Source organism: Cariama cristata, unplaced genomic scaffold, assembly GCF_000690535.1.
Source record: "Cariama cristata isolate BGI_N322 unplaced genomic scaffold, ASM69053v1 scaffold1489, whole genome shotgun sequence".
In the NCBI taxonomy this organism is placed as follows: domain Eukaryota; kingdom Metazoa; phylum Chordata; class Aves; order Cariamiformes; family Cariamidae; genus Cariama; species Cariama cristata.
The window spans coordinates 10,530-23,172 of record NW_009637194.1 but is presented as its reverse complement, the minus strand read 5'-3'; the positions used below and the strand labels follow the sequence as shown (position 1 = coordinate 23,172).

Sequence of the window (12,643 nt, the reverse complement as noted above, 5' to 3'; positions counted from 1 at the left end):
GAGCGTTTTCCCTGCTTTAAGATTTCTGAGAGATGCTAACTGTGTGACATGGGTTCCTCTGCCTGGCATGAGCGACAGTGTTTCTAGCTCGTGGAAGTTTTTCTTCTCTTCAGGAATTTGTGAGCAGTCTCCACCCAGCAAGTTGAGAATTGTTTCCAGGAGGAGAAATGGCGTTTACCTGGCAGCCTCTGGAAACTAGTTAACTGTTTATGTGATGAAGGATTTTTGTTAAGAAAACTGAAACGCATGCTCTGCTGCACCTATGGACTAATTTTGAAAGTTTTATGCTTCTTCCACTACCTTCGACTCTGGAGAAAACCCCTCCCAAGATCTTGTTTCCTGCAGAAAGCAGTGCCTGCGGCCACAGTAAATGACTCTGTGATGATGTGGGGCCTGTAATTAGTCTGTGTCAATATCCTGTTGCCAGTCGATCTCTGGGCAGGTTTCTCCTAGGTTGCTCTTCTGCAGGGTGCAGTGAGACTACGGGTCCCTGTTGTTGAGTGGTTTTCCAGTTAAGACAAAAATCTGAGACTGACACAGTTTTTCTGACTGCTTCGTTACCTCTTGGTGTTTTCTTTGTACTAGAAGTTTGATTAACCTGTTCAGTCCTGGGCTGCAGTAGTGTTTTTCAAGGCATTTAGTAGATCACCCTAGATGAAAAGTCTTCCCAAAGCCCTTCTGATACAGATATCTTGAACAAGACAGAAGAGGAAAAGGTGTAGTCCAGAATTTTACCTTTTTTTTTCCCTTTTTTTTCTCATCTTTTCTTTCCTGCAGACGCCTTACTGGCAGACCTGGAATCTACCACCTCACATATCTCCAAACGACCAGTGTTTCTAACAGAGGAAACACCTTACTCCTATCCAACTGGAAACCACACATACCAGGAGATTGCTGTGCCACCTCCAGTGCCCCCGCCACCTTCCAGTGAGGCCCTGAATGGCACTGTGATTGACCCCTTAGACCAGTGGCAACCCAACGTATCCAGATACGTCCACCAGCAAGTAAGTGACTGTGTGCAGGTGGGGAGGGTGCGTGGTTTTTTGTTGGTGCAATATCTCTCAAGGAAGTAGATGAGGGGAGGGAATAGCAAGAAGTGAGGATGAATTTGGCTATGAACAGAGTGGGGAAATGGGGGGAGGTGTGGGTTTTTAATAGAGCTAACTAGTTGGAGCAAATGGCAAAAAAGAATTTGAAACCCGTTGTCATTGTTCTGACAAAATGGTAGTGTGATGACATTAGTGTTAATCATCTATCTTGTAGGCTATGGAAAGCAGGCTGGGCGTTTCCAGCACAGATCTGCAACTCATAGGCAAATCTGAACCAAGTGAAGAGCAGTTTTTCCTGGTGTAGCTCATCTGATAGAGGCTGACTTGGCTATATAGCAGATTTTTTTTTTTCATTTGCTGGGCTTTGTTCTGCCCTATCCGTGTGTGGGACTGCAAGGCAGTAGTGTACATATTTGCTTGGTATTCTCTGTTTCCAATGCAAATCTCATTTCCACAGCCTCAGTCCCAGTCTCCTATATACAGCTCTAGTGCCAAAAGCTCCAGTGCCTCTGTTCCTAGAGACGGGCTCAGCTCTCCTTCTCCCCGTGCCAGTGAAGAGGAACACGTCTACAGGTATCTTATCGCTGTTAAAAGATAAGCCTGACTCGCAACTTGAGCCTGCCATGGCTCAAGCTGCCTTCTGTAAGTGGAAACAAACACTGCTCCCTGTGTATGTTATGTTGCCTTGTGTTGGTTTTGATTACTCCTTTTGTAAGAGGAAGAGGCCACTGTAACTTTCATACTCGCTTCAAATGTTGACCTGGCCCTTTGGTTTGCTCAGCTGCAGAAGAGGTTAAGGATCCATCAGACAGAACAGAATCTGGATTGTGTTGTGAAGGATATGATCCAGAGACAAATGACAAATCCATCCCCCTGTTAAGCAGCACAAAAGTTCTATAGGAGGTGGGTGGCCTTTGGGTCGGTTACCCTGAGGAGCTCAGTTACCTGCAGCCTAGCAGGATGTGCAGTGACTTGAATTTTCAAGTAAATTTGAACCTCTTAAAACTTTCATCTCGGTGTATGAAGGATAGATAACTACTTTATACTCACAAAGGCAGCAGAGGTTGGAGGAGTAGCCTGTACGGTAGGACAGACCTTTCTGCGGACATGGGGATGAGCGAGGAAAAGGCAGTTAGAACTTCATCTCTGATTGCCCTCTACAGTGCACAATGTCCTTTTTACAGTGTGGAGACCTGGTGTTTCTCTGGTGTCATGTTCTAACCATGCCTAGCTCTTTCTGCTGAGCAGGAAGTTGCTTTCAGCCAGAATTAATTCTGGGTAGAGGCAGGCATATTCAGAGATGGCCCAATGGAGGCAGTAATTGTAATTTTTTCAGATGGCTGCATGCAGTTCGTACAGAATGGAGGTAATTACAGCCATAAGTCCTCCTTACAGTCCAGACCTTGCAAGGGTCTGGCATGGCTTGGTTCTGGTGTGAATTGTAGCTTGTGTGCTTGGGTCAGGATGAAGTATGCCTTCCTCAGATTTCATTTGTGGTTTTTTGTGGTTGGTTGGTTGGTTTTTTGGTTTGTTTTTTGTTTTTGGTTTTTTTTTCAGACTGAAAAGAAAGATAATAACTGCCCTTATGGAATTCTGCATTTAATGACACCATGACAAAGTTTTTGTTTTTTGGTTTGTTTTTTGTTTTTGGTTTTTTTTTTCAGTCTGAAAAGAAAGATAATAACTGCCCTATGGAATTTCATAATTGTCACTGGTGTTATAGGTGTCAGAGTTCTAAAGCCTGTTACATATTAACTTCCTAAGCATAACCTGGTAGTGTGCACAAGACATAAGTTCCCATTTTGGATTTGGAAAGTATCTTTTTGATAAAATAAGAACCTCTAGAGCGTTAGAAGTTATTTCTTCATTTGTGAAACTAGGAGAAAATAATTTCTCCACCATTAATGATGGGAAGACTTATTACAGTGTAATTACTATAAAAATCACTGCATCGGTGCTAAGTTTTGCTTTGAAATAGTTTGCAGTTGTGTGTGGTAAATGGGATCACTCATATAGCATATGCAATAATTACAGTCAGTGTTTTATACACACTTGTGCGCAGGTAAACTTCTTTAAAGGTTTGTGTATTTAACATGGTAGAAAATAATTTCACATTACTTTCTTACAAATTGATTAGAGTTCCCCAAGTTAAAAGTTTAGGACTTGAAAAGAGACCTTGAGTGCTGCAGGAGGCTACCAGATAACCTGCTGCTTTTGACTTTCTGTTGATAGCCTGAGATTTGTACTTTGCATCTTTCTCTGGTTTATGCTAGCCCTGCATTCCCTTGCTGCAGGGGGGAAGGTTTTTGCTGCTTGGTGTGATGTCAGCAGAAACAAGTAATTTTCCTGTATGCAAGCTAATGGTTCTGCTGCTGTTCTGTGCATCTTGGATCTGCAGATGGTTAACTCTTTGCTACAGGGCTGTGCAGCACACAGTCCTAAAATCTGAGGCGCCGTCCATCAATGCTATTTCTTTGTAACTGACAACGGAAGATGTGGCTAAGCAGTGACTGTGTTGTAGTCATTTCACAAAGCACACATCTTTCTCTCAGAGCTAAAAGCATCAGCTTGAAAAGTGTACAGTACATGTGTAAACTTTGTGAACCTAACGTAAGTTTCCCTCCATCCTTCTGCTGTATCTTGACATAGAAGTTTCACACTTCCCTTTTATCTTTAGTTTCCCAAACAAGCAGAAGTCTGCAGAACCATCTCCCACAATGACCAGCTCCTCTCTGGGCAGCAACCTTTCAGAACTGGACAGACTTCTTCTGGAACTGAATGCTGTTCAACATAATCCCACCAGTGGCTTCCCAGCAGGTAAGGAGTAGCAGGACATTTGATGTGAGTGGATAGTTTGATTCTCAAAATAGTAGCCTATTTTTTTTTTTTTTTCTTCCAACATGCTTACTGAGAGAGACTCCTCCAGCCCCTGATCAAAGATTCATTGAGTATGGGTGGGATCTCTTGAGGTCTGTGGAGCAGCACCCTGCTCAAAGGAAGACCAACTTCAAAATTGGCTCTAACTAAAGTTGCAAAGTTAGATTAGGTTGCTCAGACCCTTGCACTGTTAAGTTCTGAATATCCTCAAAGACGGATATTTCACAAGATTTCTGGGCAATTTGTTGCTCTTGCTTCTGATTAGCATGTATGTGTGGACCTAGGATCAGAATGGTTCTTTTCTGTTCTTTTCTTAAGATGAAGCCAGCAGAAGCCCACTGCTGCCTAGCGTGACTGGACCTCACTATGTTGTTCCAGAGAGCAGCAGCTCTGTGGGAGGGAAGGCTGCACCCCCTACAAAAGAAAAGCCAAAGCGAAATGGTGCACGTGGGATCGAAGATGTGCGTCCCAGTGTGGAGAGCCTGCTGGATGAGCTGGAGAGCTCTGTGCCAAGTCCAGTGTGAGTAGTGTTTTGGTGGTTGCTGGCTTGGGTGGGGTGGGACAGGCTTTTGTGGGGATAGTGACTGTAGCGTAGGGGCAGATGCTGCAAGAGAGTGACAGTCAGAAGGTGGACATGTCTCTAAAGGGTCAGACATCAAGCAGGCACATGAAGATGCTGGTGCTCTTTTATCTACTCCTGGATGAAAAAATACATAAGTCATGTTACGAGAGGTGGATTGTTCAGACTTGGATTTATAGCTGATCACAAATACCCACTCTCTGAAAAAAATGAATGTTTGCTCATCGTCCATTTCTTAATGGATGGCGTGTGTGTGTACAGACTCATGTTAGACTTAGCAGAGAGACGGAGTCTGTGCGTGTTGTGGAGGCTCGATGTGGGGCAGGGCTGGCCAGGGTGGGCAGTGCTGATGAAACTCATCATGCTGTGCTTGCTTGGGGGAGCAGTGAGAATTGCAGTCTAGGAGTGCTCTCACAGGTTTAAACGCACTCTTTTTTTCTTTTCCTTCCTTTCTTCTTCCCCCCCGCCCCCCCTTTGTCAGCCCTGCAATCTCTGTGCGTGTTGTGGAGGCTCGATGTGGGGCAGGGCTGGCCAGGGTGGGCAGTGCTGATGAAACTCATCATGCTGTGCTTGCTTGGGGGAGCAGTGAGAATTGCAGTCTAGGAGTGCTCTCACAGGTTTAAACGCACTCTTTTTTTCTTTTCCTTCCTTTCTTCTTCCCCCCCGCCCCCCCTTTGTCAGCCCTGCAATCACGGTGAGCCAAGGTGAGGTGAGCAGTCCCCAGCGGGTCACGGCCAGTCAACAGCAGACCCGTATATCTGCTTCTTCAGCTACAAGAGAACTGGATGAGCTGATGGCATCTCTCTCTGACTTTAAGGTACCCTATCATGACAACTTAATACTTCATCTTGTCCCTCCCCACACCCAGACTTTCTTGCCCGTTAGCCACATCTGCTGTCCTCATTTGGTCTTCAGAATGTCCTCTTTGCCTCTCACACTTGCTCTGAGAAGCTTCCTGTGGTGATATTTGTGCTTTCTGAGTGCTGCCGTGTAGGTGTTCTCAACTCCTATAAATTCTCACCACTGGCAGAGTAAAGCAGTTCTGGGTCTGTTTTTCCTTCAGTTCTGCAGTTTTTCTGTTTGCCAAAGACAATGAGCTTAGTTACTGCTCAGTACAGGGTCAGTTGTTTTGCTGTGCTACAACTTAACAAGAGGTAGGGATGGGACACCAGTGTGCTTACTGACAGAGACCAGGGTATTCTGTTCTGTGGGATGACCCCCCTCTTTGGAGTGTGTTTTTACCCTGATGTGCTTTCTCTGAGGAGGATCTTCCAGGAATGTGGTGTGAGCACTGGAGCCGTTGCATCAGACAGCTGCAGACTTCAAAGGTTTCCGTCTTAAAACAGTATCTGTTATTCACCTCAAAATGGGGTTAAAGTCTGAGCTGCTTGTGGAGGCAGAGGATGGCAAATACTATTCAGACTCTGGTTTGGAAATCAAACTATTGTATTGGAAAAAACCTGCTACTTCAGTCACAAGTAGAACATAAAAATCCCGTAACAGGATAAGCTTAGAGGTAACTTGCCCGTGGTCATCTTGATACATGAAGCACTTGGTTTATGTACTTGGATAACTTGTTCTTTATTCGTATAGGTGTGTTATCATTTTTGCACTAAATGCTTAACTGTGGAGCTTATTTTCATGAGACTTCATTTACCCATAATCATAGCAAAACGAAAAATATTTTCTCTTCTTACTTTCTACTTTCAGCTGCTTTACTTATAGCCTTGCTGAATTACTCACTTGAATTTGTTCTGAGAGAGGTGGAGAAAGCAAATATCTAATATATTCTCTTTGTTGTCATTGTTGGGTTTGCCTTTCTTAACCACACGTGCAAGTCTGCTTTCTAATCCTAAGAAAGTTCCTAATTCTCTGGTTTTTCCTCGTATGGAAGATTCTGCTGATGCTTGGTGTTTCTTGTATGTGCTGAACTCCATCTCTTCCTACCCTGACTTTAGGTGGGGCAGCTGGAGCTGAGGAATGTTTTGTGAGGAGAGGTAGACAGGTTGTTCAGTGACAACTTTACTGTTCATTGTTCTCTCTGTGCCACCATTTGTGTGGGTGCTTTTGATGTGTGCTGTTGGTTTCATGGAGGTCATTACAATACCTGAGTTTTGACCAAGTGTGTGAATTCAGAACCCAGCAGTGAGCACAGACACTCTGTGGGACTTTGCTTGCCTTGCACTTGCTGGAATTGAATTCAGTCTGCCATTTCTGGCACATGTACTTAATTTTGTGAGAATCTAGGAGTTGCTCACTGTTTTCTCTAGACTTACCGTAGTGTGTATTTAGTCAACTGCAAATATTGACACCTTAGTGTTGCCTTTTTTTCTCCATACATGGTCCTGGGGTAGAGTGCAGGATATCCACAAGTGTCTGTTCAGTCTGGTTGAAAAACTGCACAGTGGTGAAGCTGGAGAGAGTTCCCACCTGTGCTGCTGGCATGCCCTGCCGTGCTCCTTCCGCATGCAGTGGGAGCGTGAGCGCTACGGCCTTGTACCCCTGCTGGTTTTATCAGGGCTCAGAAGACAACCTCGGGGTGTGGTTGCTGCCACCAACCTTTGCTCCTAGGTGAGCTCTTGGCAACAGAGAATGACCTTGGCCAGCACAGGTTTTCCTTGCAAGATACAAGGAGGGGACATTTTTAAGTGTGGGTGTTTCAAATGCTTTGCAGTCTTGAGCAAAGGCCTTAGAATCTTTGTGCAACTCCGATAAAACTTGTGTGACAGAGACTGGCTGCTTACTGTAATACTGCCCGCCTTCCTGGCTTAGTTTCTGGTTGAGCTCTGAGAGCAAACTGAAATGCAGCAGGATTTTAAGATTTTGCTTTATAAACACAGCATTAGTATTTTTGCGAGGCGTTGAGCTCATCTGTGTCTAAACATTCTTCCTGAAGCACAAAGAACAGGGTTTCTGTGATCATTTTCCTTTTGTTGATATTGTTGTTGGCTGTTTTCAACAGTTACTTTCCCTTTCCCTGTCCTCCAGGTTGCTTCATTTTCCCTTCGCTCCTCTTTGTTTGTTTGTACCTCCTCTATTTGTGCCAACTGGTAGTGTTGGCTAGTCTGTAAAAATGTATTTCTAGTCTGTACCAGTGGCAGGATATAAGGGAGAGAAGTGGAGTCTCTGCAAAGGTGAAAGATGAAAGGCTACCATTTGAGTACCAGACCTGTGTATGATTGCAAGAAATAGGACAGAAAAGCTAAATACGATGTGTAATTAGTTGGAGTCGGTAGTTGGTACAAGTAGAAGTTGCAGTAGGTGGGGATGGGAGGAGTGGAGACACTGATGTCTAATTTCCCTCATGCCCCAGAGTAAAAGGTGCTGTTACAGACTAATACATTATTACCCTTTTATCATCTTTTTCTCACTTGAATGAATTGCTCATTCTTTTTGCTTACAGCACCCATTTGATTTTTGTTATCTAGCTCATCAGTCAGCGGGCAGTGAGATTGCTTGATGCACTTGTTTTTTCAACCTCTGCCATTTCTGTGTAATATAATGCCTGCTTACTGCATAGCTAAATGCTTGTATTTAACTGTTCTATTACTGTTGAGTGCTTAATCATTGCTCTTATTTTGGAGCTGGTATGTTTTTAATATGCTGGAAATACTTGCTTTTGAGCAAAGTGTTAGTCTTGACGTGAAAATGACTGACTTCATTTTTAGGAAGGCTGGAAACTTAAGTGTGAACCACAGCATAAAACCAGGTTACTTTTCCAGTGCATCCAACTTAGTCAAAATACAGGGGGAGGGCAATATTGGAAAATTCCCTCATTTTAACTACTCAGTGTAGTTTTTAGTCCTTTTCCTTTCTGCTGTGACTGTGAGTCTTGCTGTGCTACTCGAGAGGAGGAGGAATCTCTAATGAATTGTGGTCCCCTGTTGCTCTTTGCTTTCTGAACACAGTCTCTCTGTAGCACTACTGTTGTCACTTCACAGATGTGTGTGCGTGCCAGCTCCTGACCCCTTGGGATGGTAGCAGCTTAGATCAGCTGAACATATATGTCTCTTCCACCCTACTGGCAGATTTTATGCATGCTGGTTAATTTTATCCTTTTGTTCATGATAAATATTTCAGAAAGGTAAGTAGAGACTCAGATACCATACATGGGCTTAGGAAGTTATGTGTCTCGCTACCTTAGAGCATAAGCATGTAACTTGTTGAGGCTTCTTTGGAAAATGTAACTAAGAATCAGAGCAGAGCTCTTGGATTTGGAAATCCTTTGTGGATACGTTTTTAAAACTGAGAGGGCTTAGCACTGGTCTTAGGTTGAACCTAACCTTGCTGTGTGAACATGTCCAAGCCACTGTTCTGATTTTTCCCTTTTTAAGAAAAAGGAGTAATGCCAGTTTATCTCCTAGCATTTATCCAGGAACCACTGAAAATGGGGAAAGAGGGACCCATGATCTTTTATTTTCAAGAGACCCTGTAAATCACGAAGAACCAAAAAACCTCTGTATCAGTTGCTCTTGTTAGAGTGTATATTGGATCAAAATTAATACTGATTTTATTACAATGTAACTGTGGAGTCTTTAGCCTAAGGGGAAGAGGCTAATCTAGCCACCTAAGCAATGCTTACAAGGGCATGGAGTGACTGACAGACTCCTATAGATTCAGTGTGTGTCATGTCCAAGGTGAGATTAGTGCTGTGAATAGAACAAAGCCCGTGTCATCTGTTCTTGCTGTGAATGCCCTGAAGCTTTGTTTTCATTGCCATGAACTCAGCCAACTGGAGCATTTTATTAGTGTTTCAAGAAGAAAATGTCATGCTTTGTTCTACTCATTGATTGCTTTTTTTTTAGCTTTGAAATGTAAAATTCACGTCTGACTATGAGTAAGTTAATGTGACCTTTACTCACAGTCTAGACATTCCTGGGTTTGTAGCTGGCTCCCCAGTGGCCGCTGCATGCCCCCATCACAGCTGCAGGTGAACACGTGGGCTACCACTTAGGAGGATGGCACAGGAGAAGGATCTTGATGGCTGTAGAACTTCATCTCCTGTAATCTCATGTGAAGATCAGCACAATGTCATACTGGTTCTGCTCTTTGATATCTCATTTTCCTTCCTTACTCTTGGAAGCACGGCTTTGGATCAACATGGTTCTTTGATTTGGAGATCATGATTGTTATAATGCTTAACTCTCTGCTTTTTTTTCCTTCTCCTTACCTCTGTCTTTATCTTTTTTGTCTCCTTATTCCTTCTGTCTCCTTTTTGCAGACTAGTTCTACTATGTCCCTGATTTCTGAGCCCTCCCTAGAAACGGTTCCCACTTCAGCAAATGCAGACTCCGGCAACACTCCTCACAGTTTAACAGTGCTATCCCGTTCCAAACACCCTTCTGCAAGTCACAGTGGGGACTGGGCAGTGCCAACATCTGCCCCCTCAGCAGTCCTCCGCATTGAGGAAGGCAGCAGCGCTGTAGTTCTGCCTGCTTCAGGGCATTCTGCCGCTCCTTCGCATGTGCCCTGTTTGCCACAAAAGGTCCCTGTGCCCCCACCACGGATCTCCTCTGGTTATGCTACTCGTGGGGAGCAGATGACCTCTGCAAGCTTGGTTCGGCCGAGCAGAAATCCTGACTCTTCTAGAAATGTTTCCCAGGCTGTGCCAGCTTCCAGTTTGGAGCTTCTGTGTAGATCTGCTAATGTGGAGGCACAAGGCCTGGAGTATGATTTGGCAAAAGAGTCTGAGAAGAAGGAGCAGAGAACTGACCCCAAAATCTCAAGTGTGCCGATTTCAAATGCTTTAAGTGGTCAGGGAAAGGGGCAGATACCTAGAGAGCTGGATCAGCAGGGAGCATTCAGGGACCATTCAGTCCTTCCTTCTGAGGGCAGAAGTGTGGATACGGCTTTAGATGAGCTGTGGGCCCTGGAGCTGTCTGCGTGTGTGCCAGAGGTACATGTGAAGAATGACAGCGTTTTGAATCCTGTGTATGAACCTTCTGTTGTTGCCCTGGATCGGTGGGATGTCTTCCCAGATACTAAAAACCAGTTTGGCTTTGTAGTGGAGCAAGGACAGGAGCTAAAAGCTGAAGTACCACATGAAACCAAGGTAGATGGCTGTCCTGATGTGGTCAAGAAGAGGCAGGGCAGAGAGAGAACTCCTAGGAGTGCAGGTACTGCTAACATGAACAAAGCCAGAGGAGACCAGGAAAATGAGCAGTTCAGAAGCCCTGCAGTTGCTCCGGAATCTCCTGAAAATGTTTGGAAAGCTGAATGGGATCTGCCATGCGTCTCCAAGCCACCCATTGAGAGGATTTCTGCATCAGGCCAGGCAGGCACTGAATGAATGTAGGAGTAGGATGAGTCCTAGCTAGGACTGTTCTGACAGCACACTAACATTTTGTGTGTGGTGTGAGTGTGCCCGGGCTCACCCACGCTAACAGCATGCTGCTCGGAGTCATGTTACTGACAGCTGCATGTCATGGAAGTTTGAAATCCTCTGCTTTATCTTGTGGTCTCTTCTGCATGTCAGTCAGCAGCACAGAACATGGCAGTTTGTAGGGACTTCCCTGTGAAATGGACTTTTATTCCCTCGCTGGGGTAAGGCTCAATCCACAGAGACCTCTGAAAGTTAAAAGGGCTATTTCATGCCACTGGAAGATGTTTCTGACTTGGGATGGCAACTTCTCTGCTCTGCTCTCCATTTTAGGTGTCATTACTGGAACTGTTAGTGTTCCTTCCAGTGCTGGAAGTACGCTTTGTGCGCCAGGCATCTCTGACCAAGAGTCTTAGCCTGTAAAGGGCAAACACAGAGAGTGTCCTTGTGATGCTGAGGTTTCTTTAATGCTCAGTGGAGTGGTCATGCTGCACCTCCTATCTTGGCTTCCTGCTGGTTAATCTTTCCCTTCCTTTTCTAAATAGTTATTTTTGGCTGCTGTGATTGTCCTTACGGGGTTTTTCCTTGCACTGAGTCACTGTTCTGGGCTGTGCCAAGAGGAATTTTGGCATTGTGGAATAAATGTCATCACTCTTCCTGCTCACAGTTGTCACTAACGGCTTGAGTTTGTGCTGTTGCATCTTGGGGCTTGCTCTGACATTGCTCTTCTCTGCTGATACTATTACCTTTGTAATTTAGATTAAATCTTTAATCAAGAGGACAAAAGAGACTGCGAATGTGCATCCAATGTATCGTGACCTCTCTCCAAGGCGTAAACTAGGTCCTGCCATATTTCACAAGACTGAGTCCCAAGATCGCTTGATTGAAGAGCTACAGGACAGACTGGGCATCACTAAACAGGAACAGGAAGAATGGAAAAGCCAGGATGACTGGCTGACCGAGGGGGTCATTATCACTGCCAGACCCCAGGGGGAAGAGCAGAATGGTGGACAGCAAGTAGAGAAGGTAGAAAGCAGGGACATGTGCTGGGAAATTCCAGCATGTCCCTCTGTCCAGATAGCATTGTGTGGAGGTGCAGATGAAGTTTCTGAGTGTCCTAAGCAACGTGAAATTAAGAACTAACTCTTTCTGCTCGCCCTTGTCTGGCCTGAAAAGGGAACCAGCACATGGGTCTTAGTTCTTAAGAACTGAAGTGAGATCTGAGGGTGTGGGTGATGGTATCTGTTTGGGCAGTCTGCTGCTATCACATGTCAAGTGTCCACGTGGGGATTATTTTTAAAACCACACTGGGAAGTCTGTCATAGAGACATGCTTTGTTTTCCCCAGTACTGTGCCTATGCAGGAAGTTCTGGTGTAAGATGATGCTCTTCATTGAGTTACACAGAAGCACATTTTCTAGTTCCCTTCTCTTTCTTGCTGCTTTTTCCCCTTAGATAAACATACTGGTAACAACCAGCCTTCCTGTTACAGGAAGTGCTTGTTGGTTCCTCTTTGGATTTATTCACCCTTGTTCTTCCTCCATGTCTTTCTAGGTGGTTTTTCCTCCAGAATCCCCGCTCCCCCCAAGGAGGACGGTCTCTGTTCCAGCCTCTCCCCCGCTCCAGCCTTCCAAAGAAGCTGCAAAGACAGTCCCTGCTAATGCTGCTCCCTCTCACGTCTCTGGCCCTGCACCTCTCCTCCCACTCCCACCTCAGCCTTCCCATGTGCCATCTACCTCAGCTCCTAGTCCAGTCTCCTCCTCTTCCTTCAGCTTGGCTCCCCAGCCTCTCTTCCAGTGGGCAACTTCTGATGCTGATT

General features: G+C 45.0%; 1 protein-coding gene across 1 annotated transcript in view; it reads left to right on the top strand.

Annotated features, from left to right (window-relative positions):
• The first annotated feature begins 780 nt into the window (after positions 1-780).
• PXN (paxillin) overlaps positions 781-12,643 on the top strand; it is a 19,593-nt gene continuing 7,730 nt past the window's right edge. The window contains exons 1-5 of the mRNA XM_009708182.1: positions 781-1,004; positions 1,507-1,622; positions 3,727-3,866; positions 4,245-4,446; positions 5,188-5,323. Coding sequence (XP_009706484.1) covers positions 3,767-3,866; positions 4,245-4,446; positions 5,188-5,323 — 438 coding nt within the window. The 5' untranslated portion in view covers positions 781-1,004; positions 1,507-1,622; positions 3,727-3,766. The remainder of the gene's footprint in view (positions 1,005-1,506; positions 1,623-3,726; positions 3,867-4,244; positions 4,447-5,187; positions 5,324-12,643) is intronic.